Genomic DNA, 24,542 nt, shown 5'->3' on the forward strand with positions numbered 1-24,542 from the left:
TTTTTTTCCTAAAAAATACATTCACACTTAGATTTCCTAAGGAGAAATTTTAGAATTTGTGCTATACAAACTTCAGATGAAGATATATAATGAACGAAGTATCAAATACTGCTTTTATGTGTCATTATCATTAATATATTTTTTTAATTCTAAGAAATCTGCTACACAAAGAACCTGAAAATAGTTAGCTCAGAGCAGTTTCTCTGAAGTCATAAAATTAGCTCATGTGGTTGAAGTTCAGCTTTCTCTGTCTCTATAAAAACACACGTTTATATACATATTTGAAATACCAGGGTTAGAACTGTATTTTATTACAACTCAAAAGAATTGTCAGTATGGTTAATGCATTAAGGTTCTAAGTCTTCTCAAAATAGAAAGCCTAGATTAGACCCCTGAAAACTAGGATTTTCGAAGGGATCCAAATGATAAAGTCACAAAAGCCAAATCATCGCCTTCAGCACAACCCCAAGACTTTTCGTAACCTCTGTGTGTTCTCTACTAAGTTCTAGTAGTGTCTAATTATCTACTACTCAATGCTCTGAGATCAGTCCAGGTCCAGCATATCACATACTGTTAAGCCACACTGGCTTTTACAATGTAGGTGCTTCTGTTCTGTTTATTGCTCTAATCAATTTTTTTCCAGTAAACAGCCTTAGAAGTTCCAGGCTTTTACAAACTCTGTTGAAGAAGGTGGCTGCAACTGCTGACAAAAAAATGGTAAAATGCTTTGTTTGCACTTATTTTGAGAGATTTTTTAACAGCAATATTGATATTTGGAGTTATGCCACTATAACAGTATTCATAAAAGCCACTTGGATGGTAGTAGTTAAAATTCTTGTTCATTGTGCATATTATTTAGTGCAAGAGCATGTGCCTACATAAAATAGCAAGCATGAACAACGACACAAGTTTTTTCAAGTATAAGGGAAGACTTTTTTTTAGTAACAACATCAAACAGACTGAGCAACAGAAAAACCATGCATACTGAAGTTGCATCACAGCAGTAAGCCTTTGGTAACTAAACTTTATTTTTGTTTCTCTTTGCAGAAAGGGATGTCATGACTGAAGCGATGACACCTCTTATAAGTAACGCTTCATAATCACGAACAAACTGATTCCTAGTTGCCAAGTGTAAGTTTATTTTAACTGTAGTATTACTGCATGGGTATATACGCACAGGCAGAGGAAAAGAAAGGTAGACAGACAAGAAAAGTATATAAAAATACCTACCCATAAGCAACTCCTGCTACAGTACACTTCTTAAATTGCATGACATTACATGTCAGGGTACCCGTTTTGTCAGAAAATATGTATTTGACCTAAATGAATGATAAAATTCATTATACATTAACATTCAGCGGTTATTTACGTAACTAGCACAATTCATGACTATCGACACACCAAATATTTTTACCAGTTCTGCAGCCTTCATGGTTTATAGAAACAACCCACAAATATACAGTACATAAATGTAGCAGATGCACAGTCTTGACACCCATTTCCAAACCTGGCAATCACCCAGGATGTCGGGAAGCTTAGGCTTGCTTCAGTGCACAGTGGTATACTTCACTATTCCTTACTATACATATTGTTGAAACACAAGAAACTAGTGAAGATCAAAGGGCTCTGCTAGGAAATTATTCAATTTTTCACCAAAAGCAATACAGTAAAAGAAAAGTACCTACATGCATTTCTAAATCCCTCTTTGTGACACAGAAATCTCTTCTTAAATCCAAAACATTTGTAAAAAACCGAACAGTTCAGAAATGCCAAGTTGCAAGAATAGATGAAACACATTCCTTTCTACCTACTCTGGTCTCCTATTTCCCTAACATCATAAATCCTACCTCTCCAGAAACTACTAGTTAAAGTATTTTAAAAACTGAAGCCGAAATACATGTATCTGATATATTCACATTTAGTTCAAACCTAATCTTAAGAAAAAAGTCAATATATGAAGAAATGAAGTGGTTTGTGATGAAACAAAGGCTGTATTAGTCAAAGGTAAACTTCAATATTAGTTCATTACAATTTATTTTCCATTAAAGAAAAAAATCACAGTATTCTTAATCAGGAATTAACTGCATTATAGATGGAGCTAATGAGGCTATGTATCAGTAAAATTTACTCAGCACCTCCTATTTAAAGATTCTGCTCCTGAGGGATTATGATTTTGCCAAATCAACAGTTAGAAGACAATCTTCCAAGCCAGGTTTATGCCTTAAATTGTATTTATTTCTTTGTGTAGGCAGAATGGGACAACAGGAAATGCAGCTAAGAAAACTCAACCTTTTTTTTCCAACACCAAAGTTTTGCTTTTCTTAAGACCTGAAGATCTCTTAGAGTAAATCTTCTCTTCATTATGTGCAGCCCTCCCTCACGTACTTCAGAGAAGACATGTGCTCTTTTAGTTAGCAGAGAGTCCTTTGGTCTCCCTACAAAAATCTGCTCAAATTAAGAATCCGCCAAAAAGGTGAAAGTGGAGACCCCAGGAAGTCTGACTATATCTTGCTGGTAAAGTAGACTTTGATAAGAAACGTAAGAAATGAAGACACCAACTGTTGAAGTCAAAAAGAGGGAATGTGTCTGGGAATGTGAATGACAAGCTAACTGCAGAGAGAGAAAAAACAGACAGATTGTGTAAAATGAGACAGAAGGAAAGCCAAGACTCAACAGTGTCTTCCCTACTGGAGGAGATCATACTCCACTTTAAGGCCAGGAAGAGAACCAAATTTTTTTGCTATCTGCACATACTTCTTAAACCCAGCAGGCAAAGGCCTTGTCCTCTTCTGTGTAGACTAATGTCAGAACATTTTAACTTAACAAGTACTGTTTTCCCAAAAGAGAGATCTCTTAAATATTTGTCCCTAAGACTTGATTGCTATATGGCTAAAATGATGTTATTCTTTACTGTTCTTGGACAGCTAAAACCAACTTTTATGTTCCCATGCAATAAACTAAAGAATGAGTTATGAAAATACCTAGGTTAGGAAATGCAAGGATGTGTATACTTGTGCACATTAAATAAAGTTCAATTAAATGAGCACATAGTATTTTTTCTACAGAATCAGTTTAGCATCACCAGTCAGTGTAACAGAAAGCAGTACGTTTAGCATGTTTTTAAAGCAAGACTGCAAACACAATTGGCTGAAATAGCAAATACAACATGTAGTGCTTCTGGAAGCATGCCCTGTGTCCTAGACACACTGCTACAAAGTCTTACTTCCATAAAATGCAGAACATACAGCAAGTGGCCTCTTGTGAAAAGCCTAACTGATTTTATAGTATTTTCATAACTCATTCTTTAGTTTATTGCTGTATGTTCTCTTCAATAATCTTATTCCAATCAGTTTGCTGGTTACACTTGAAGATATAGTATTAAAAGAGAACTCTCAAGCAAAATGAAAAATTAAGCCCAAATTTTCAGGGCTTAATTCAGCTGTGAGCCTCTGTTCCATTCATCGCTTCTGATCTCCAGTGGCAAAAAAAGAGGGAATGTACACAATCACGATTCAGTCCTAGAGCATACCCACTGTCTCTTCCGAGCAAGGCAGAGTGTGTGGAAAAAACCCCAACATACTATATACATATACACTATCATAGTGTATCTACAGAGACTAAACTTCTATGCCACAGACAGCCTTAATGTTTAGAATTCCTCTGATTTTGTAACTTTAATGGTACACTTCAACCTTCTGTGATACACATTGATATATAAAGCAGCGTTTCTTCATTTAATACAGCTTTCAAAAATTTAACTCCCACATATTGCAAGTGCTTTTAAAAATATCTGACAAAATAAAGAAAACGGAAATAAACAAAGACTAAGGTGAGAATATAATTTTTTCATTGTTTTAGTAATTTAGATGGTAAAACCACATGAATAATTTCATACACAATGTTAGAAGCAGTAATTTTTCTCTACCTGTCCAAGCTCTTCATTGAGATTGGAAGTACGAGCCATTGCAGCAGTGTCTGTAGGTTCGTAGTGCATGTCTATGTCCTACAGATTTAAAAAAAGGCATATATGTTTAAAAATTAGTCTTCCATAACTTATTACAAAAAATCTAGCACATAAATACAAAAGAGCAGACTAATCCTGAATACAAATTATCTTCTTATAATTATTTCAACATGGGAAGGGACAGATACAATCAGATCTCTTCCACAAATCCCTAGAAGAAATTTCCTCCTTAAAACAAAAGTCTATATGATTCTTTGAGATTTTGCTGAGATTGTTTCCAGTGATCTGTATTACTGAAAAACTGTTGTACTCATTCATCTAAAATAGATTTAGCAATAAGCAGAAATACCACAGTGTAATACTTAGCGAGAAGTCAGTCTTATCTATTTATGTTGTATGCACAACCAGTCATTTCTAAATAGCAAGATAAATATATCCCGAGATAAAAACATGAAGATAAATTTAAGAGTACACAATAAACGTAGGGTACATTGTAGGATGCATTATAAGCGGTGTTTCTGGTTGGTTTTTTTTTTTTGTTGTGGGTTTTTTTTAAACTCATTTTTTAAATACAATAAAAGATTAAAACACTGAAGTATGGCAACATAGTGCAGGATATTGCAGTAGACCAATTTCTCTATACCAGTATGATATGGAGACACACAAAGATCATGTTCACTGTAATAAATGTCCAGAGTCCCAGACTAAGATAAATCAAAGACAACTAATTCCTCATGATGTGAAATGGGGGGGGGGGGGGGGAGTGAACAGAAGTTAAAACTGTCTTTCAGATTTCACAGAATCACAGAATGGTAGGGGTTGGAAGGGACCTCTGTGGGTCATCTAGTCCAACCCTCCTGCCGAAGCAGGGTCACCTACAGCAGACTGCACAGGACCTTGTCCAGGCGGGTCTTGAATATCTCCAGAGGAGGAGACTCCACAACCTCCCTGGGCAGCCTGTTCCAGTGCTCTGTCACCCTCAGAGGGAAGAAGTTCTTCCTCACGTTCAGACGGAACTTCCTGTGCCTCAGTTTGTGCCCATTGCCCCTTTGTTGTATAAACAACTGTTGGCAATCTATACATTCAACATGGGTGAGCCTTTGTTGAATATTTGTTTCAGAATACAAAACAAAGGAAGAAATTAATTGCATTCTCCAATTTGTCAACAATTTGTTTCATAGCACAGAAGAAATGAAGAAATCAAAACCAGCTGACTGCTCACAAATATGCTTTTAAAATAAAGCATACATTTCACCTGCTACTCCACATACACTTTTATCTGCATCTGCATGACATAATATCTCACACATTTGGTCAAGGAATCAGATTAAAGAGTTCAGAATGGTATGATTAATTTACATTTGGAAAAATGGAAAAACTGAAGGTATGCTATCAAAAGCACTTACACGGCTTTAAGAATACCTTACCCCTACCTCAGAGTAAACCCATGAATCCATTAAGAAAAAAAATTAAAGAATGCCAAAGTGATCTTTATATATTTTGCAAGAGATAATACTAACAGGCATTGTCTTTGTACAAACCCCCATTAAACTAGGGTGGTGGTGTAGAAAAAAAACACATCAGAGAACTATTAAAAAAAAAAACAAAACCCATGCACTACGCTTAGAAAGAAATGAAACTGGACAAAACTCCACTGGACAGCAAACCTCTTCTGATCATTCTGGTTGAAACCGATACCTGAATATTAATAATGAGAAGGTACACAGGACATGAAAACATGCTCCAAAAAGCAATTTGCTACAGGCATAAAAGCACTAAATAAAACCTTTTATTATTACCCTCTCAGATACCAGTAATAACAAATAAACAGCACACTTCAGTATTTACATTAAGAATAAGACTGAAAAAATGTATACATAGACAAGCAATCAACCATTTCATTTACTTGTAAACGATTTGATTTTAGAAGTCAACACATATTGTAAAAATACTGCTTACCCAATTTATGAAATATGCCTGGATAAATTTAACAACTTCAAGTGTAACCAGCAAACTGATTGGAATAAGATTATTGAAGAGAATGATAAAAGTTAAGAAATTCAATCCAAAGTTGCTTGCTCCACCATCTGCCAAAAAACAAAGCAAATCAAAAAACATTCAAGACCATATTTCGAAGCATTTATATACTATGTATTCAGAATATTGCATTAACTGCTGTTTTTTAAAATGTTCTGTGTCTAACAAGAAACTTCAGAATAAATTACAGTATCACTTGCTTATAAATACGACCTTCAGAAGAGTTAAGGATCCCTATTATAAAGTGGAGTTCAAACCTAGAGACCTTCGTCGTCATCTCCAATTTCTGAAAAGCAAACTTACCAGCCATTCCCTCTTTTGCTACATTTTAAGATCATAGTCTGGGAATATGTATCCACAGCAATGAAATTCTAAACTCTAAATTTTAGAGTTTTATATTTTTAAAGGGAGAAATGTGGAGTGGAACGAATCTCTTCTCTATCCATCCTCACACCTTACTATTTCTTACCCCTCCAGCAAAATACTATGAAAAAGGTATATTCACACCACATGAAGAGATTAAATTAGAATTTTTAACTAAAGTTCTGAAAGAACTAGAAATGTGAATTTTAATATATATAACAAACAGTTCTATACTACTTTTTCCTTTTAAACTTTGAGATAACTCTAGTAACGCCTCAGAGAGGATGTGACTGGGAAATAGCAGTCTGCTCTCCAGTACAGTGAATAGCAAAAGATGTAGCCTGCCTGTCTGTATGCAAAGACCTCTCAAACAGCCTCAGATAGGCTTCCACTGCCTACGGAACGTATATCTGGTTGTTACTTTAAGATCCAAGAGAGCAGGTTTTAGATACTTTTATTAACACCAATTCCAACATCACATTAATTACAAGGCTAAAAGACCAGAGAGCTAACATTCACCATGACACTGATATTATCAATAATCCCAAGATTACATGAAGTTTGATATCTATTGCTAACTGTAAGTAAAACATTACCATGTTGCTGTTTTTTTTTTTTTTACCATCCACAGGCAACAGATTCTTTTAATGAAACACTAACAACATTCAAGAAGATGGGGCATAGCTGGGAACCTGTTTCACTACCACAGACAAATTAAATAACTAAAGGGAAAAGGGAATAAATTGCTTCTTATATATTAAAAGTATCTTGTACAAGAACAACTACGACCTGAATGCAGCCTTAAAGGGCACACCTTACAAAACTCAGCACAATTTCATTTAATCATGGGGCATATATCAGAAAATAAACAGGCAAGGATAACAACTTAAAGAATACATAAAAATATCAGTGGCCATGATTTCATGTTTGGTGTTTTTTTTTTTTCAGGGATAAAATTAAAAGCTTCTGAACTGCTTCACTACTGTGCTAACCACCATATTCTGAAAATATCCACATTTCCCAGAAAAGAAAGAAGTATCACTGAAAAGAAGAATCAGATGAACAAATAACAAATGATGAAGTACATGTAATGGCATCCTTTTATATTACTAGAAATTGTCAATATTCCATTAACGATTTTTCTTTTTTCTACCTCAAGATGGAAATACAAAAGTTAAGTTTCTTCCTTTTTTCTTTTTAAAAAAAAAGTTTCTTCCTCAGCATCAAAAAGAGGTGAAGCAAGGTTCTCAGTAAGCAAAAGTTCATCATAAATGCAGACAACTGTTTTGTTCAACAGAAACCTTAGAAGAGTGCCTTCAAATCAGAATTCTAAGGGTGTGGGTTTTTTTGTTTTGTTTTGTTTTTTAAACTGACCAAACCACTCCCTACTTTGATGACTAAATTCAGCAGCTTTGTATTCAAGACTGTTGTTTCAGGACAGAAAGCCTAGTTCCGGTTCTACTGCCTAAGCAAAGAAGGCTCTAGGCCCACCACAAGAAATTCTGAAAACGTGAATAATGGACCACAAAGAATATTTATGAAAACTTCCTTTAAATCTAGTTCCCTCACCAAGAGTCAAATTATGCCAGTATGTTGCATGCTGACATGAAGGCCCACATAACATCACATTGCCTTGCATCCATCATGACTACATCTGCCAAGTATTCTACATTAGATCAGATCTTTTGTCCCGTTTTATCTTCTTTAGGAGCAGTCTGCTACGATCTGACGTTAGCAGCCAATAATTTTTCAGAGCTCTATACAGTAAAAATTATAAAGCCACAGCATCATTTCCTGGGATAAAGGAGTTTAAAAATTCAGAAAAGTCACTGCAGCTTTAAATGTAATCCATCAGAAATAGCTGAAAATGGCTTCAGTCTGATGTCTAGGAAGCTGACTGTTTATGCCAGTGGAATGCTGACAAAGACCTTGCTGAGCTGCAGAGATGTAGAGGCAAACAACAAAGCTTCCCTTCCTGAACTTAGCAAGAGCTCAGACAGCACAGTAAGGTAAAATTTATACTTGCTGTGATATACCTAGCCTACTGACTTTAGTCAACCACCATTGAAGAAAGACTGATAAAAAACACACTGTGTAAAGGATGGTAACCATACTCCTTTCCAAGTACAAAAGGCAACCTAACACTAAAATACTAATATATTATTTTACATCTTACAATTCAGATCAAGATACCAGTCTCTTCCAGTATGTCTTCGATTCCATATAGCTGAACCAATAGAGCAGATCAAAGACATGGCAATAAGGATGCAGAACAGAATCAAAATCTGAATATTCGTAATTCTTTCCACATTGGACATTTTAAGAGGTGGACTTGTTGAATTCTGCAAAAGACAAAAACCAACAGTGGCTATTAAATAGTAGAAGTACAACAGTTCCTCCTTTTCAAATTACATGTTACTGCATCCTTTTCTAAATATTTTCCCAAATGTATCAACATCATCAACAATGACGTAACTGTTTTACTCAAAAGAAAAAAAGAAGCTTATAAATCCGAGAATTAGAGCTTTAGATTTGTGTCACAAGCAGTTTAAACAATCACACAGAACACTCGTAACAGCAAACTTGAAAAATATATGTGCATACACCTTATCAGTGTTACAGAAGACAACTGCTAATACAGACTTTTTCAAATAGCTAATCTACAAATCAGAAAAGCAGTAAGAGACATGCATGACCAATCTGAAAGCATTCTTTATTTTTTCCTCCACAAATGCAACTCAATTCTGATATTTCAAACATCACCAGGAGAAGTAACTTCATAGTCTGAGACTGCTTCTCTTCCTTCCTCATTTTGCAGATAAATAGTTGCACTTTGTTTTCTGATAAGAATGCTTACCTTTGTACTTGAAAGAAAGCTCCACAACAAGACAGTTTTAGGAGCAGTCAAAAATAAAAAAAAAATAAATGAACAGGCAAACTGTAACGATCCAGTTGCTAACAAGATGGTTTTCAACACACAGGTTACAAAATAGAATCAACAAATACACTTACTAGTTTAAAAAACTACTTTGTGGCTAAGCAACTAATACTAATAAGAAGTTGCTTTATTTTTCTTAGTTTTACTTCATAAGAAAGATGTTCTATTACTGACATTTTAACTACTATATTGTATCTAGCCATGTTTTCTGAAAGGACTTTCTGTGCTGTGTAATGGCATAATAAGGTAACGAAACAGGTAATCTAGAGAAAATCCAAGTGACAAACCTGCATAAGTTTTGTGTCATGTCCCGTATAGACAACTATCCCATGAACCCACTGAGTATTTCTCAACTGAGCTCCTCGTAGAAGAATCTGATCAGATCCCAATGGAACAGTACTAGAAGGAAGGAGTTTTATACTTTAGCACTAAAACAATCAGTATCAATGAATAAACATAATCAGCAGCTGTTAGAACTCACTAGCTAATGTCTCAAAATTTAGATTATTATTATAAATATGCTAGAAACCTATTTCTCAGAGTTAACTTTTTTGGGAGTGTTGACAAGAGACAAAACTTGACAGTTTAAAGCAAGTCCAAAAATTGAAGTTTGCAAAAATACTACTTACCACTTAATTTTGACTATGGACACTGAAGATATGGTACTACTTAGTAAACATTCTGAAACTAACGTTAAACTTATGATTATGAAGCTTTTTCCTAAGTGTATGCTGAAACTCAGCTACTCTTACAAGACTGATTTTCCAAAGCAATTTTCAAACGAAATAATTTTCTGAACTCTCAACTTTATCTACTCTTTCCATTAAATAAATATCCTTTATGAACATGATTAAGTGTTTAAAATTCACAACAATATTTCCTGCACCTTCTTTAAACTGCAAAACCAGGTAAACTTACTTGTGTTCTTCTTCTAGACCTCCACTGAGTAAATAAGCAACAAAATTTCGTAAGGCGCTGGAATCATTTAACTGTCTTAAATTCAGACAGCTGATTTTATAAATACACTGTAGCTCAGGTTTCTCTTAAAATGTATAAAGTTTGAGATAACCATTATTCTCTTCCTGGATAAACAGCACCCTATTTTTGCACTTCTCTTTCTACAAATATCAGCTAGGAGTTCATATTGTTAATAGTGCTCTAGTTTGGGCATTCTTACCTAAAACTATTATCTCTACAGTTGTTCGAAACCAACACATTATAAAGATTACAAATAAATTGCTTAACGACAGCAACTGTATCTCCGATACACAAGCTATCAAGAGTCTGAGGAAGCCATGATATTCAGTAATATTTAAGTAGTACAAAGAGCATAAAGTCAATCTCAGTGAGTGAGTTTCAGGTAATAATTTCTTCTGGATTGTCATGTCCCCTCCTCTTCTCTCATACACAAGCTTTTAAGATTCAAAGACTGCAAGTAAAGAGGAAACAACACATTCCTCCTCCCCTAAAATTAACAGTGGCAATGTTAATTTGCAGAAACTAGGAAAAAAAAATTATCTGGAAAAATATTTGAGTGCTTTTCCATAAAAAGCAAACACCTAACAAACACTACCCCACTACAACCAAGTCCTCTTACTTTCTAGAAAACTAGCATGGAGCATATTGACTGTTTATGGAATTCTTTTCACCACCAACTAGGTATGTTTCAGCTAGTGAAACGCTGAATGATACTGCCATGGAAAATGATTTCCAGGTGCAGGCTCTTCATCAAATAAGAAATTGGAAAAGAAAACAAATATAAAACATACTGAGATTTATTTACTTTTAAGTCTGAACTGCTCTCGTATTTGAGACGTGTTCATATCATGTCAAAATTAAGAGACCAAATACCCTTTCAAGTATGAAAGGAACTGCTGGCATTTGAATTACACAAGACTCATTAAGAGGGACTCCTCTTGCCAAAGATTGCTTCTGCCCTTATTTATTTACTTGCATTCTTTGATCAGAGTCATTCTAAGACTTTTGGACCATCCATCAGCACAATACAATAGACATTTCAGTTAAGAAATGGATTACATGTCATTCCAAGACTAATTAGATATTTTTAGTCTATTAACACTAACAAGAATGTCACAGAAGATGAAAGGCATATAACCAGAGAAAGCTATTTTCAAGTTAGCCACACATAATTGGAAACCTTTTCAACTATGCACCTTCTCTGGAATGCCAAAAGGCATTATGTCCCTTCTACCAATACAAGAGACTCAAGGAAGGCAAAAGTCAAAACCTTTCCCTCTCAATCCTTGTACTCCTTGAAGAATCAGGTGAGTTCTAAGACTCTTCCTGACACATCCTGATCTTCCTCTTTGTTTTCCCCTCTTAAAAACTGTGAAGAATACGCAGTAAAGTCCCTTCTATTGCAGGGTCCATTGAGTCTTTTTTCCATCAGGACGCTGGCTCTCAAATGGATACTATTCTACAACATGAGGCAGGAATTTGTCCTCAAGGGTCTGTCACTGGGAGGATAATCAGAAGAGAACTGGGTTTGCAGCCAGAGGCAGTCGTCTCCGGCAGAACTGGCGCCCAGACCAACAAGATGAAAACAGACAGAAAAACAACCAGGGGCACAGAAAGCCCAGATCTGCCAGGTGTCATGCTACTCAGCATTGCGACCTTACCCCACTTTCTGATAAGGTGATGCTGTGATGACTTGACAGAGCTCTCAAATCCCTATTTCCTGGCCTCAGCCTTCTCAAAACTGCTCCAACTCACTTGAGTCTTCTTGTATACTACATAACTAATGACCCCTCAGCAACATATTTCGGTTTTACTCAGTACGGGACGCTCTCAATGGGGAAGTACCCTTTCAGCACACTTTTCTGCCGGGGCTGTCAAAGGTGTATTAAGAGCTAATAATTTCTAAGGCATATTTGAAAGCTTACATATCAAAATGTTTTTCCTAACAAGCCTACTTCACTCTTATCCAAAATTTTCTTAAGAATGTCTTCAGGAAAACATTTACTTTAGGTCTGGATAACCCGTATCTGCCCTTGGTTTTAGTCGACAGATTTAGCCAAAAGGCAAAATAGCTGTAGTGGAGTTCTACCTCCTTGAATAATGAGTATTCAAAAGGGAAAAAAAAAAAACCCAAAACAGCTTTGATTTTTTTGTGTTGCTCTCCCATGAACGGAAAAAGAAAAGACTGCAAAAAGGTCAATCCGATACAACATTTGTGGACCATAGCAGTCTGGTACTCCAGTGAGTTATCTAAAGAGAAATAAGAAAGAAAAGGAAGATACATTCTCAGCACCCTCTATTGCTTTTGCAAAAATGTTAAGATAGTAGTGGATAAAGCAGAAATCACAGCTAGATCTCCATAATCTGATAGGAAGGTCTTAAGATACAGATAAATAAACTGCAGTTAGATTAATCTGTGCTACCTCTAACATGGGCAGAAAGAGAACTCATCCCTGATTTTTCAGGTTGAAAATAAGGTCAGGATCCAAAAAGAGTTACTTACCTGCAATTCGTTTCCACTGAAGGTAAACATTATATTAGAGCCACACTTTTGGAACTATCCTACTGCACAGGCAATATAAGCAAAATGTTCCAAAACTGAATTTGTCAAGTGACAAACTGCTTGACCAGCAGATGGCGTGCTCCTACACATTCTTGAGGCAGAACAGCCATCAATGCACACTTGGTGTTTCTTCTTCAAATCAAATTTTAAAATTAAATACTCAGATTCAAAATAAAAGTATGTTTTTCCCTCTAGCCAGAGAGGAAGGATGAATGTGTGGATCTAGTATAACTATTACCTTCAGAGAAGAATTACAGGTAAATGTTTTTCTCTTCTTAACGACAAGTACAGTGGAATTATAATAGATCCACACTCTTGCGACTGAAAACTCCCGGAATGCATCTGTAAGAAATCAGTAAATAAAAATGGAATACAAAAAAAAAAAAAAAAAAGGTATTTAATAATTAGTTAGTACTATATATCAGTCTAAAACCATAAACATGAACAATATTGTATATGGAGAAATAAATGCTTTTCAAATAAAAATAAAATCCTGTAAATATTTGGGAATGAAGGACTCCACAATTCTGCATATAGTAATGAATTTCATACTCCAAATGCATCACATTAAGTTTGAACCCATAGAAGACTCCAAATATCAGTGTTTGGCAAGCACTTAAGCATTTTAGGAATTTTAGAAGCAGTTTCACAAGCATGTATGTTGTAATTGCACTGAGATAGTCTATTTTTACAGAAACTTACTTTCAGTAAGCTATTAAATGTCTTTCAGCTACCAGATTAGAAGAATTCCAGGTATATAGCAATGGACTCAGTTCCACTCCAGACTTGGACAAACAAAAGAGAACAATACTAAAAAAAAAACCCCCAACAGACAAGAAACTACTTCTGTTCAGCTTTTAAAACAGAAACTAGGTACTTACTCCAGAACTATTAGAATTTGATTAGCACTCCCTTCTATTATTAATAGCTATTGCCTTCTGAAGGTCAACTAGTGTAAAACTCAAGCTGTAGACATCAGAAGTAAGGTTTTACTCCTTTGGCTTTTTAAAAGAACAAATTCCAATAAAGAATACCTCAGAAGAGATTTTTACCTCTCTAGTCTTAACAGAATAAGGACTTTACTATTCAGATTTTAACTCGAGTAGTGTAACAAGATAAAGCTATGTACTGGTAGAATGAATCTCCTGAGATTGTCTTCCTCGGATTTACATACCCATGCCCATCCAGTCTGATGTTTCCAACAAAGTCATAGAGATGTCGGTTTGGGCTCTCACATTCAATTCTGCCAGAAAGTCTCATCAAGCTTTCTATGTCCTTTATGTCTGATGTTAGTGGCAAACCCTGTAAACAAAATTTGTTTGTCATAACATTAAAAATCACTTTCCAATATATACATCTATGTATTGAAGATCTGGTGCAACACCAGAAAACCAGTATCCATATGGGAGCAAAATGGGACTGCTACACTTTGCTGTCACACTGCTGGATGCTACAGACAGTGAAAAAAGTCACCTTCATATCTTAAAACACCATGATGAAGACAGTTGTAACCAATCGTACAGCTCAGCAAGAATGTTCCTGCACAGAGACAGTGCACTCAGTCAAAAACTGCTATTCCCTACCTGCCCCTCAGGGACAATACTGGCACTATCAGCTTCCTTCTGCAGGACTTCTCTAAAAAAAGAAGGAAAAAAAAAAAAAAAATCTATCCTCTAAAAAAAAAACCAAACCCCAAACAAAAAAAAACAACAAACACACCAATATCCAAACTACTAACATTTCTACCTATTTTCCCAAAGAAAAACCCTAAAACAAAGCACACAACATGGCTTAGGAGTAACCATTCATTCCTTCCGCTTTATTAATTGAACAAAACTTTTGCGATGTCAATAACCTGCAGCTTTTTATGCAAATCACTAAAATCTCAGTCTTCTAAAATGGTCATTAATGACATAAAATATGTTTTTATAAGCAACAATAGACAAAAAATAATATTAGCAATATTCTCAAAAATCAAAATTCCTACCTGTCGAATTTTTAAGTTTGTCTCACCATCTAAGTTAGATGTTTCAATGTAGCACATAGCTTGCGGTTCACTATTAAGAAAAAAACATCCTTAATTTTAAATTCCAATGCTGAAATCCATTAACTTTCTGTCATTTTTAGTACTTATTTATGCAATAAAGTTTTTCTTTTTCTTATCATATCTTCAGAACTAGAATAATTTACAGATGAATCTGTAAAAACCAACAATACGTTTTCAGAAATGTTTGCCAAAACCTAAGTTTTTAGATGAAACACTGCTAAAAATGCTGTACACATCAAGTTTTATATGGTTTTACATGAGTCAGATATAGTCACAAATGTAGCACATATGTAGCACCTACTACTGTAGACAGCAGTAGTTTAGACATGAAAGTTCTCTTGTAAAGGGTTCTCTTATTAAAAAAAAGTCTAAATCATAGGTAACATAATACAGTTTGAGCTACACGTCCTCTATCCAATTTAAAAAGCTTTCTGTAAATTAAAAGTTTAAAGTTTATGCAGAACATTTCTACTTGAATAGTTCATCTATTGGACACGTACTGATAAATGGCTTATTCCTTGCATTTGACTTTTTCAACACAATTTTTTGATGTGTAACACCAGTGATTTTATATTTTGTAAAATACTTTTAGACTTTAAATCATATTGCAACCATTATAGAACTGTTAGCTAGGAAAACAGAGATATAGAAGGACAAAATTACTTTTCTGCAAGTAGACAGTAAACAGGAACAGGTCTAACAGTTCAGGATTTCTGAATTTCTCCAGTCAGCTCCCATTTTCTGGGCATAAGGACAGAACACCTACTACTTCTATCAATGACAGAAAGCAGTTTTGATCCTGTAAAGGACTACATGAGTCATAAAACCCCCTTACAACTTAAAACAACAAAGATTTACTCTCTACATCACTTTAAAGCTTCTTATATGCTACTTCTTTCTAGCACAAAATTCAAGCATCAAGTGTTTTTTAAAACTTTCTTTCTTAATGCAACAATGGCTACTAGTAAGTGACTTAGTTTTAGCATGTTTGCAGGATAAAGTTAAGTACGTTATTCGAACACATTTTTATAAAGCAAAAGCATTAAAGTGTGACAAATCATTATCATATATTCCTTTAAGGTTAGCAGTTTCTTCTTGGCAAACTTTTCTAAAAACGTAAATAACTTCTATTTAGGTTGTTTGGATGGAATCAACTGTATGAAACTTAATTATAATTCTAGCATTTTATTAGTTAAAAATGAAAAACAGTATTTTTCCGAAGCACCTTTAAGACAGGCTAAGGCAGCAAAGACATTTCAAGTGAGACACATGCTTAATTGTAATTACTGTAGCAGCTAGCAGTGACCTCCAAAGTAATTAAGTTACAGTTAGATCAAGGCAGGCCCATTGATTTGTTACGGAAAAACAAAGTGCCGTAACAGTGCAGACAATAGCATAAAGCTGATGTGTCTAAAAATCATGCATTTTGTCACAAACACAAAATAGAGCTGCTTTTGCCATCACATGCAGCAGAGATTGTGCAACATCCAAGTTTGTGCAGAGGGTCCTCTACCAGTCCTACCAACAGTAAACTACATTCTTTGCAGAAAACAGTGTATATACATGTATATACTTCTTAATTTGCTCTGAGAATTAAACATATTTATCCTGGTGTTTTACTGTGTGTTTATTCAATGACAACTTGTCTGATAAAATTTCATGGGGATAGCGTAAAAACAAAGAGGACTGAAACAAATTTTCATTTCTTTGAGTGTTATCGTGTATTTACACTTTAATGATCTGTACTTTTATCAACTGAACCCTTTCTAATTTTATAAATGTCTGGGTTTTGTTGAAGAAAGCTTAACAGCAAAGCAAAGATTATCAACACGGCAGCGTTCTTCATATTTGGTGTATGAGGACCCACGTACACGTATCCTGTGCAACTAGTTTATTCTAACCTTGATGACAGACTGATGAGATCAGCTGGGAGATGTTCCCCATTGGTCACTTTCACTACTTCCCCTACTGCCACCTACACATCCCAGTTTGAAAATGATTAGAACAGAAAAATAAGTGACAGGGGGCGAAGGGAGAAAACGAAACAAATGGACAAAGACAAAAAGACAGAGTTTGAAATTATTATACAAACAATACATGTTAATTAAAATGTCTGATGACAATTTTTTCAAAATCTATTTTAATCAGGTCAGGAAGAAAAGAGCTAGAATATTTTCATTTTTACTTGAGTGGATTGGTTTACTGTAAGGCATCAATTTTAAGCAGCAGAACACATTGATCTTGTATACTTAAAATAAAAAGCTGTTATGCTTAATTCTCAACTGACAAAGTTCCTAGCCACTCCATACCTTAACTAAAAAAAATGAAAAGCCACAAGAAAAGATTTTCCACTAACTTTTCTGAAAAGCCAGGTGACAGGAACCTTTCTATGGAGACATGCTGAAAATGATCTTGTGTTTTGTTTCAGCTTTGTAAATTTCAATTTACACTGAACTAGCAAGAACCAAATGGAATTAAATACCAAAGGTTTGTGTCCTTCCACTGTAAGATACCATAGTTTCCTAAAATAATTAAGATCCTCTTATTCTCCAGAAACAGCTATGGCTGGTAAAAAGAACCAAATATTAGTTTGAATTAAAACCAGGTCCACAGGCTCACATTGTTGTTGAAACCTAAAATGTAATTGGGCATCAACAAACACCTGGAAAGCAAACTTGAGGAGACTGACTTGCTGGAGAATGCATGGCCACGCGGAGATGAGAGGCGGGTTTGCAGGCAGAATTAGAAGTAACACAGCAGCATAGGAGTGCTGGAACAGGACCCTAGCAATATAATTAAGACAGAAGTTTTAGCTGGAAGAAATGCCTGAACTGTCCCCGGAAAAGCAATCCTAATTCAAGGAGGCCGCTTTGCGAATTGGATCCTAAAGAAAAACCTGACAGGAAAATTCAAGGTAAGCAACGGTCATAGTTAGGACAGTGTGTTCTAACAAGGGCAGTAACGAGAGGTTAAACACAGAGGTAACAGTCCTGACACACCCAGTAGCAGCTGACTACTATTTCAATTTATCAACATGTGAGGTAGGATTCCTTCAGAGGGGACAAGGCTCAGAAAAAAGGCTTGGTAGGCAGTCGGTATTTTTCTGTGTGCAAACTACAGCTGGAGAACACTGCGAGACAAGTGTCCTCCAAATCCAAAAGCGCAAAACAGTGAAGACAAGTTTGCTGATGACACCAAACTGGGAGGAGTGGTAGACACACCAGAAGGCTGTGCTGCCATTCAGCGTGACCTGGATAGGCTGGAAAGTTGGGCAGAGAGGAACCTGATGAGGTTCAACAAGGGCAAGTGCAGGGTCCTGCACCTGGGGAGGAACAACCCCATGCACCAGTACAGGCTTGGGGTAGACCTGCTGGAGTGCAGCTCTGTGGAGAGGGACCTGGGTGTCCTGGTGGACGACAGCTTAACCATGAGCCAGCAGTGTGCCCTGGCTGCCAAGAAGGCCAATGGGATCCTGGGGTGCATCAAGAAGAGTGTGGCCAGCAGGACGAGGGAGGTTCTCCTTCCCCTCTACACTGCCCTAGTGAGGCCTCATCTGGAGTACTCTGTCCAGTTCTGGGCTCCCCAGTTCAAGAAAGATGAAGAGCTACTGGAGAGAGTCCAGCGAAGGGCTACGAGGATGGTGAGGGGACTGGAGCACCTCTCCTACGAGGAGAGGCTGAGGGAGCTGGGCTTGTTCAGCCTGAAGAAGAGAAGGCTGTGAGGGGGCCTAATAAATGCTTATAAATATCTGAAGGGTGGGTGTCAGGAGGATGGGGCCAAGCTCTTTTCAGTGGTGCCCAGTGACAGGACAAGGGGCAATGGGCACAAATTGAAGCATAGGAAATTCCGTCTGAACATGAGGAAGAACTTCTTCCCTCTGAGGGTGACGGAGCACTGGAACAGGCTGCCCAGGGAGGCTGTGGAGTCTCCTTCTCTGGAGATATTCAAGACCCGCCTGGACAAGGTCCTGTGCAGCCTGCTGTAGGTGACCCTGCTTCGGCAGGGGGGTTGGACTAGATGACCCACAGAGGTCCTTTCCAACCCCTACTATTCTGTGATTCTGTGACATCTAGGCAAAGATTCACATTTAGGAGCTTACTCAGGAAGATTATAAAGAAGCTGCTCTGAGAGGATGTATTCTGTTACGCTTGCAAAACTCCAGGGTTAGCATGACAGAATCTATTATTATTCCAACAGAACAAGCGTTCTTGCTGGACAGTGTATTGCCTATGAAGATCTTGGTAGAAAAGCACCAGTAGAATGTTTAAGTGCTCCTTGAAGTGCAGAATTAGAAGGTTTATAGAGGATACTCAATACCAAAACATCTGAAGTGATGACAAACATTACTACTGAAGACAAGCTGTCGGGAAAATTTACAGTATTATCTGGCAACTACTTTACACTTAACAGAAGTGTTTTAGAAATAGCTACACTTAATTTTGGGGATATAATGGAAGACGGAACAAACCGTGTGCTGGTCTACACCACAGTCTGTCGCAGAAACATGTAAGATCCTAACCTTACGTATGAGTGGATTCATTAACTTCAGGGTGATCATAGGGGGTTTATCTCTAATCCATAATCATATACATTACTATAATGCTTGTGCCAGAAAAAGGTACAGAAATTGCACTGTAAACATATAGTAATACATCAAAATGAAAATATTTAAATAATCTTAATTTTTAAAAAAATTTAGAATATGTTATCTATCGACCTGATCAAACAGATGTTGAAAAATGTGCATCTTCCACATAAGATGTGGATTTCTTAAATAAAACTGTCCAAGGAAATGATGATAAACAACCTGACTGTACAAAGAGTCACAGCTTTACATGGTATAAATTAAGTTTTGCTTGCAGTGCTGAAATTATTCATCATATATTTGTATTAGAGAATAAAGTCAATGTTCAGCTCAAAGACAGTGCTGATTTGATGGTTCACAGCTTGTGTTCACTTTTTTCCCCTGATTCAACTATCAAACTGGCAACTGTATCCATTAAAAAACATTTCTGTTCCATGTAATATATCCATTTAATATATCCATTTTATTTATTTTCAGGATGCAATCTGTTAGGTACATATCAAAATGCCAACTTCGTTAAATATGACAGTTGAGGTCCAATTTTCAGACAGAGAATCAGCCTTATTTGTACTATATCCAACAAAAAAATAACATACTAAGTTTTTCTTAGGGATAAGTTCAATGCCAGTGTAATTTTAATACTGTAATCGTCATGGTTTAAAGAAACACTGCCTGAAATGATAAATGCCTGAATGAACAAAAGACCACACTTCAGAACAGCACCATTTTTGTTTATGCCTTATTTCCTTGGAACAATCACAAATAAATAAATAAATAAATGCAGGGTAGAGAAACCAGCCTCTACACTATAAGCATCAGTGGGCATCTCTACCTTGATGAGAGCAGTACAGTGTCAGCAGGTATATACTCTTTGCCTTTTATTATAACTATATCTCCAACATCTACCTGAAAGAAAACTGGGAATTGGTTAATGGTCTCAAACAAAGTATGTTATCCCTTTGTTTTAAGCACAGTAAATATTTACCTGCTGAATTTGCTAGAAAGACTGTTAGAAACTCACATACTTAGAGAAGCCTGTAGGTATTAGGTATTCAAAGGTCACCGGAATTCTTTGGAAATCTATTCTTTAACAGGCCTAATCCTGACCTTCTCTATGCACTTCTTTACTTTTGCTAGTTATTGTGAAATATTTTATGGGAAGACTGAGGCTGAGTTAAAGAAGTTAATCTTCCCTAAGATCACAGTTCTGTTCCATCATGCTATATACCTTATCCTTGCTTCTCCAAAGGTATAAAAATATTTCATCTGAACCTTGTCTCCAAGTTACTGTTGGTCAAATTTTTTTCAAATTTTCAGATATGGAAACCAATAAAACTAAGGGGCTAGATAGACAGGATAACATTTAGTGCTTGAAAACTACCTTTAACAGTCCCTAACTACTGCGTAACAGTCTTTAAAGTTCTCATTGTTTAAGCCAAAGATGTTCAGCAAATATACAAAGTAACTAGTTTCCCAAAAGTTTCTGCCTTGGCACACCAAACAATACTAAGAAATTTTACAATTTTGCCATATGCAAATACTCCCAAGTCAATCATATTATTCAAGTTATTTTCTGCTGAACTTCAAGCCCACCATCTAACGGCAGTTTTACCTGACTCATGCCATCAAAACTGACTTGACTTAAAAGTACATTTTAAGAGACAAGTAGTAACAAACAAAAGATAAAATACAAAAGATTATACATTTCCCATCATACTAGTTAATTCTTATCAGTGACAATTATTTGGAGAAGTAAAGCAAATATTAAATCTGCATTATGCTCTCAAAGCCACTAACACAAACACACACCTTTTCCCAGTGGACAATCTCCCATGCACCATTTCGTAGTACTGAAAAAAAGAAAAAAAATAAAGAGAATATTCCAGTTGTACAGTCTAACTGCAATATGCAGGTATGTTTTAGATTCCTTATGAAAAGCCATACACACACAGCTCATTTACACAACACTTTACAGCATGCCTTGATTCTATAAATTCAGGTCAACCATTTCAGTTACACAGCACATATCCTGTGTAACAGTTTTTGTACCACAGAATCTGTGGAGTTCTGCAGGTCTGAAATGTAAATAAGCTGCCAGAGGTGGCCAGAGGCTTCTTAAGAAGTGCTGGCTGCAGAAGCACTTGCACTGCTGAAATACATCCTAATGCTGTTTCGCATGCAACCGAGCTGATCTAACATAGCACTGCCACTGCACAGGGAAGGTCCTGTTACAGGAAAAATTAGTCAAAATGTAAGCAGAGTCGCTGTTTTGTGTTCTGGTATACTACTCACATATATATATATCTATATATATCTATCTATATATATATGTATGTTCATATGCTTAGCATTAGTGGCCAACTTCACTGAAGCCTTAGGCTGCACGGTGTGAATTTGCCACCTGAATACCACAAACTTTCATTGAACCCTTGCCAAGATCAGTGCAGCAGTGCCCCAAGGACTCAGTTGCAGCTAGAAGATATGGAAGTTGTCATCCACTGACAGCAGCAGGGCCTCTTTGAAGATAAGGGAAGAATCTTCAGCCTGCCCAGAGACAATGGAGGGCCCCAGTGAGGGACAGAAGACCCCAGACCTGAGTAACACCACTGGATCAGGTGCTGCTTGGACACCACCTGGAGAACTTGTGTGGGGTGGGAATTTAAGATTGTCAGGTTGTAATTGCCCAGGGATTTGCTTGTTCGGGGTCCCTCCCTGGAAGCACCCAGCTCGAGCTGTTTTACACTGCTGTACCATTCAATAAATTCGTCTGGCATATGTTGTGTTGGAGACTCTGCTTCGGGAAACCTCGGGTCGAGCCTGAGGGATGAGGAAGCACCCGAGAGCGAGTGTGTGTCTGTGAGGAGCTGAAAAGGGGCACCTGTGGGCTTGCAGGACTCGCTGGCTGCGAAGGGACCCCAGTCCCGGCAGTGAAAGTCCCGAGTGGTGTGTGTGTGTGGCTCCTGGAATGGTGTGGGATGCTTGGGTAGCGGCTTCTCCCCGAACAGCCCTGTCCTGCCCTTGCCACACGCAGAGGTGCCTGCCCTCACTGCTTAATGCCTGGTGCCTCAGGTGGCTGCTTGGCCCTGCAATGAGCCAGTTTAACTCACTAAATGGAAGGAAACTGCCAGCTTTTCTTTATGGATTTGTTTCCTGATGGTTTAGCTCGTTAAAATCAGCTCACAAATGGATGTCAGACTCATGAAAACATGCTGAGACACCTGAAATCTCAAGAGTACTCTAACCCCAGCTTGATCCAGTAAGCTTTTAAACACAATTAACATACACTGACATTCAATTAAATCCGTTTTCTTGAGAACAAAAAAAAAAAGAAGTGGCCTTGCTATGCACCTTTTATATAACGATTAGAGAACTTCCGCCATAAAGTCTTCTGCAGCCTGGCTTTCACATTTGTATCTCCCATTTTTCAGCTGTCTCTAACAACTAGCTTTCAAAAGCACGCTCCATCTGGCCTACAGAAGACTACTTCACCACACTGCAGAAATGCACATTTCATTATGTCAGAGTGACTCACGGTGTCCTGCTGTATATGTATGCAGCCTGAGGTAACAAAAATCATCCCTAATGCAGCCTAATAAATCCAAATCCTCTGCAAAGGAATTTTTATAGTAATACAAATTTAGAAAGTTAATTGCTTAAGGTTAACTGAGGTACAGATGGTCTTTAAGGAACAGACAGATGAAGGGAAACCCATAAACAGGTTCTATACATGCACATGCCATTTCATTAACAATTATGTATGTTTAAAAGGCAACAAAACATGGAGCTGTTTCAGGGTTACAGAACTGCTGAATACATGAAAAAAAAAAAAATCAGAGTACCATACCAAATAACTTTTTAATTATTGCTTTGACAATAGATGATATGTGACAGTATATTTAAATATTGCTTTGACAGTACACCAGGATCTATGTTGTACTTCTATGAATCCTGCATTAGCTTAAGATACTTCTTCTCAGTGCTAGTAGTATTTTATGCATCCTCATTACACTTTCAACTTCCAAGATGCTCTTTTGCATGCATGGAACATTCAGGAATTTTATGAACATTCAAAGAGCCTAATGAGAGGTAACCAAGGAGAAGAGGCAGGAAAGACAGTAATTAAGTCTTTCATTAATTTAAAACTTTGTACACTCTGGACAAAAAAAAAAATAATTGAAATGGCACTTCAAGATTCACTGCCACCTAAAACTGTTGGTTGCAATCTCAAAAGCTAGGAATGTTTGATGAAAGAAATTTGGATATCTTCATTAAGGTTTCCTTTGTCGTTTATGTATAGATAAGAGGTTAGCTGTTTCTTCAGGCCTGTTCTCTGGAGATTGTATTCCCAGTGCTTTCATTCAATAGATTTGTCTCCCTGTCCTAATCTCTCTATATCTCCTATTGAGCTACATGCTCAGTAGTTTCGTAAGTTATCTTTCCCTCCCCCTCCCCCACAAAAGATTCATGCACAACTTAGGTAGGCTTTAAAATTTATGTTTTTAAATTAGAGACATTTCCAGGGGTTAGCAGGGCTAAACAATTCTGATTATCTTAGACAATGACTACTTCCCTCCCTAAAAAAAAATACAGTTATGTTTGTTATTTATTTAAAAAAGATCCCATTTACGATTCTCCTCTGTGGTATTTTTCACACTTTCTGCAATCAAATTCATGTGAAACTCATTCCTCCTCGTGCTTATAAAAACAGGACCAGCTCTGTCAAGAGAGGCCTACCTTAGAACAGGTGAAATTTAAAGAGCAGCAAAGTGGGAACTTAACTTAGACTTCCTAACTGACAAGTATGTTTAGGACATACCAGATATCATCTCCCTCACATCCTGAGCTAAAATAATTTTCTGATTTAATACTTCAACTTGTATTAAAATCTTAAAACCAAAAAATTCTAGAAGTCACATTCCTAAATTTTGGTTTGGGTACACTGGCTGAGTATCTCATTATCTCTAATCAAACCATTACATTGATTTCATATTAAAAAAAAACAAAACCAAAAAAATCTATTCATCTTTATCCACAGTTTTGAAGCAGCATTGAAAGATAGTTCCATTT

The 24,542-nt window shown here is 36.5% G+C and overlaps 1 protein-coding gene across 4 annotated transcripts in view; it reads right to left on the reverse strand.

Annotated features, from left to right (window-relative positions):
• Positions 1-24,542, reverse strand: part of ATP8A1 (ATPase phospholipid transporting 8A1) — a 131,339-nt gene that overhangs the window by 83,496 nt on the left and 23,301 nt on the right. For 2 of the 4 annotated variants that reach the window (XM_075420765.1, XM_075420762.1), the window contains exons 6-14: positions 21,285-21,325; positions 16,792-16,865; positions 14,831-14,900; positions 14,018-14,145; positions 9,590-9,701; positions 8,541-8,706; positions 5,924-6,051; positions 3,926-4,003; positions 1,231-1,319 (exon numbers count right to left, since the gene is read on the reverse strand). In XM_075420765.1, the coding sequence (XP_075276880.1) occupies positions 1,231-1,319; positions 3,926-4,003; positions 5,924-6,051; positions 8,541-8,706; positions 9,590-9,701; positions 14,018-14,145; positions 14,831-14,900; positions 16,792-16,865; positions 21,285-21,325 (886 nt within the window). Of the gene's footprint in view, positions 1-1,230; positions 1,320-3,925; positions 4,004-5,923; positions 6,052-8,540; positions 8,707-9,589; positions 9,702-14,017; positions 14,146-14,830; positions 14,901-16,791; positions 16,866-20,307; positions 20,382-21,284; positions 21,326-24,542 lie in introns of all 4 variants that reach the window. The other 2 variants (XM_075420766.1, XM_075420764.1) reach the window with 1 other exon arrangement.

This window comes from Opisthocomus hoazin, chromosome 5, assembly GCF_030867145.1.
Source record: "Opisthocomus hoazin isolate bOpiHoa1 chromosome 5, bOpiHoa1.hap1, whole genome shotgun sequence".
Classification (NCBI taxonomy): Eukaryota; Metazoa; Chordata; class Aves; order Opisthocomiformes; family Opisthocomidae; genus Opisthocomus; species Opisthocomus hoazin.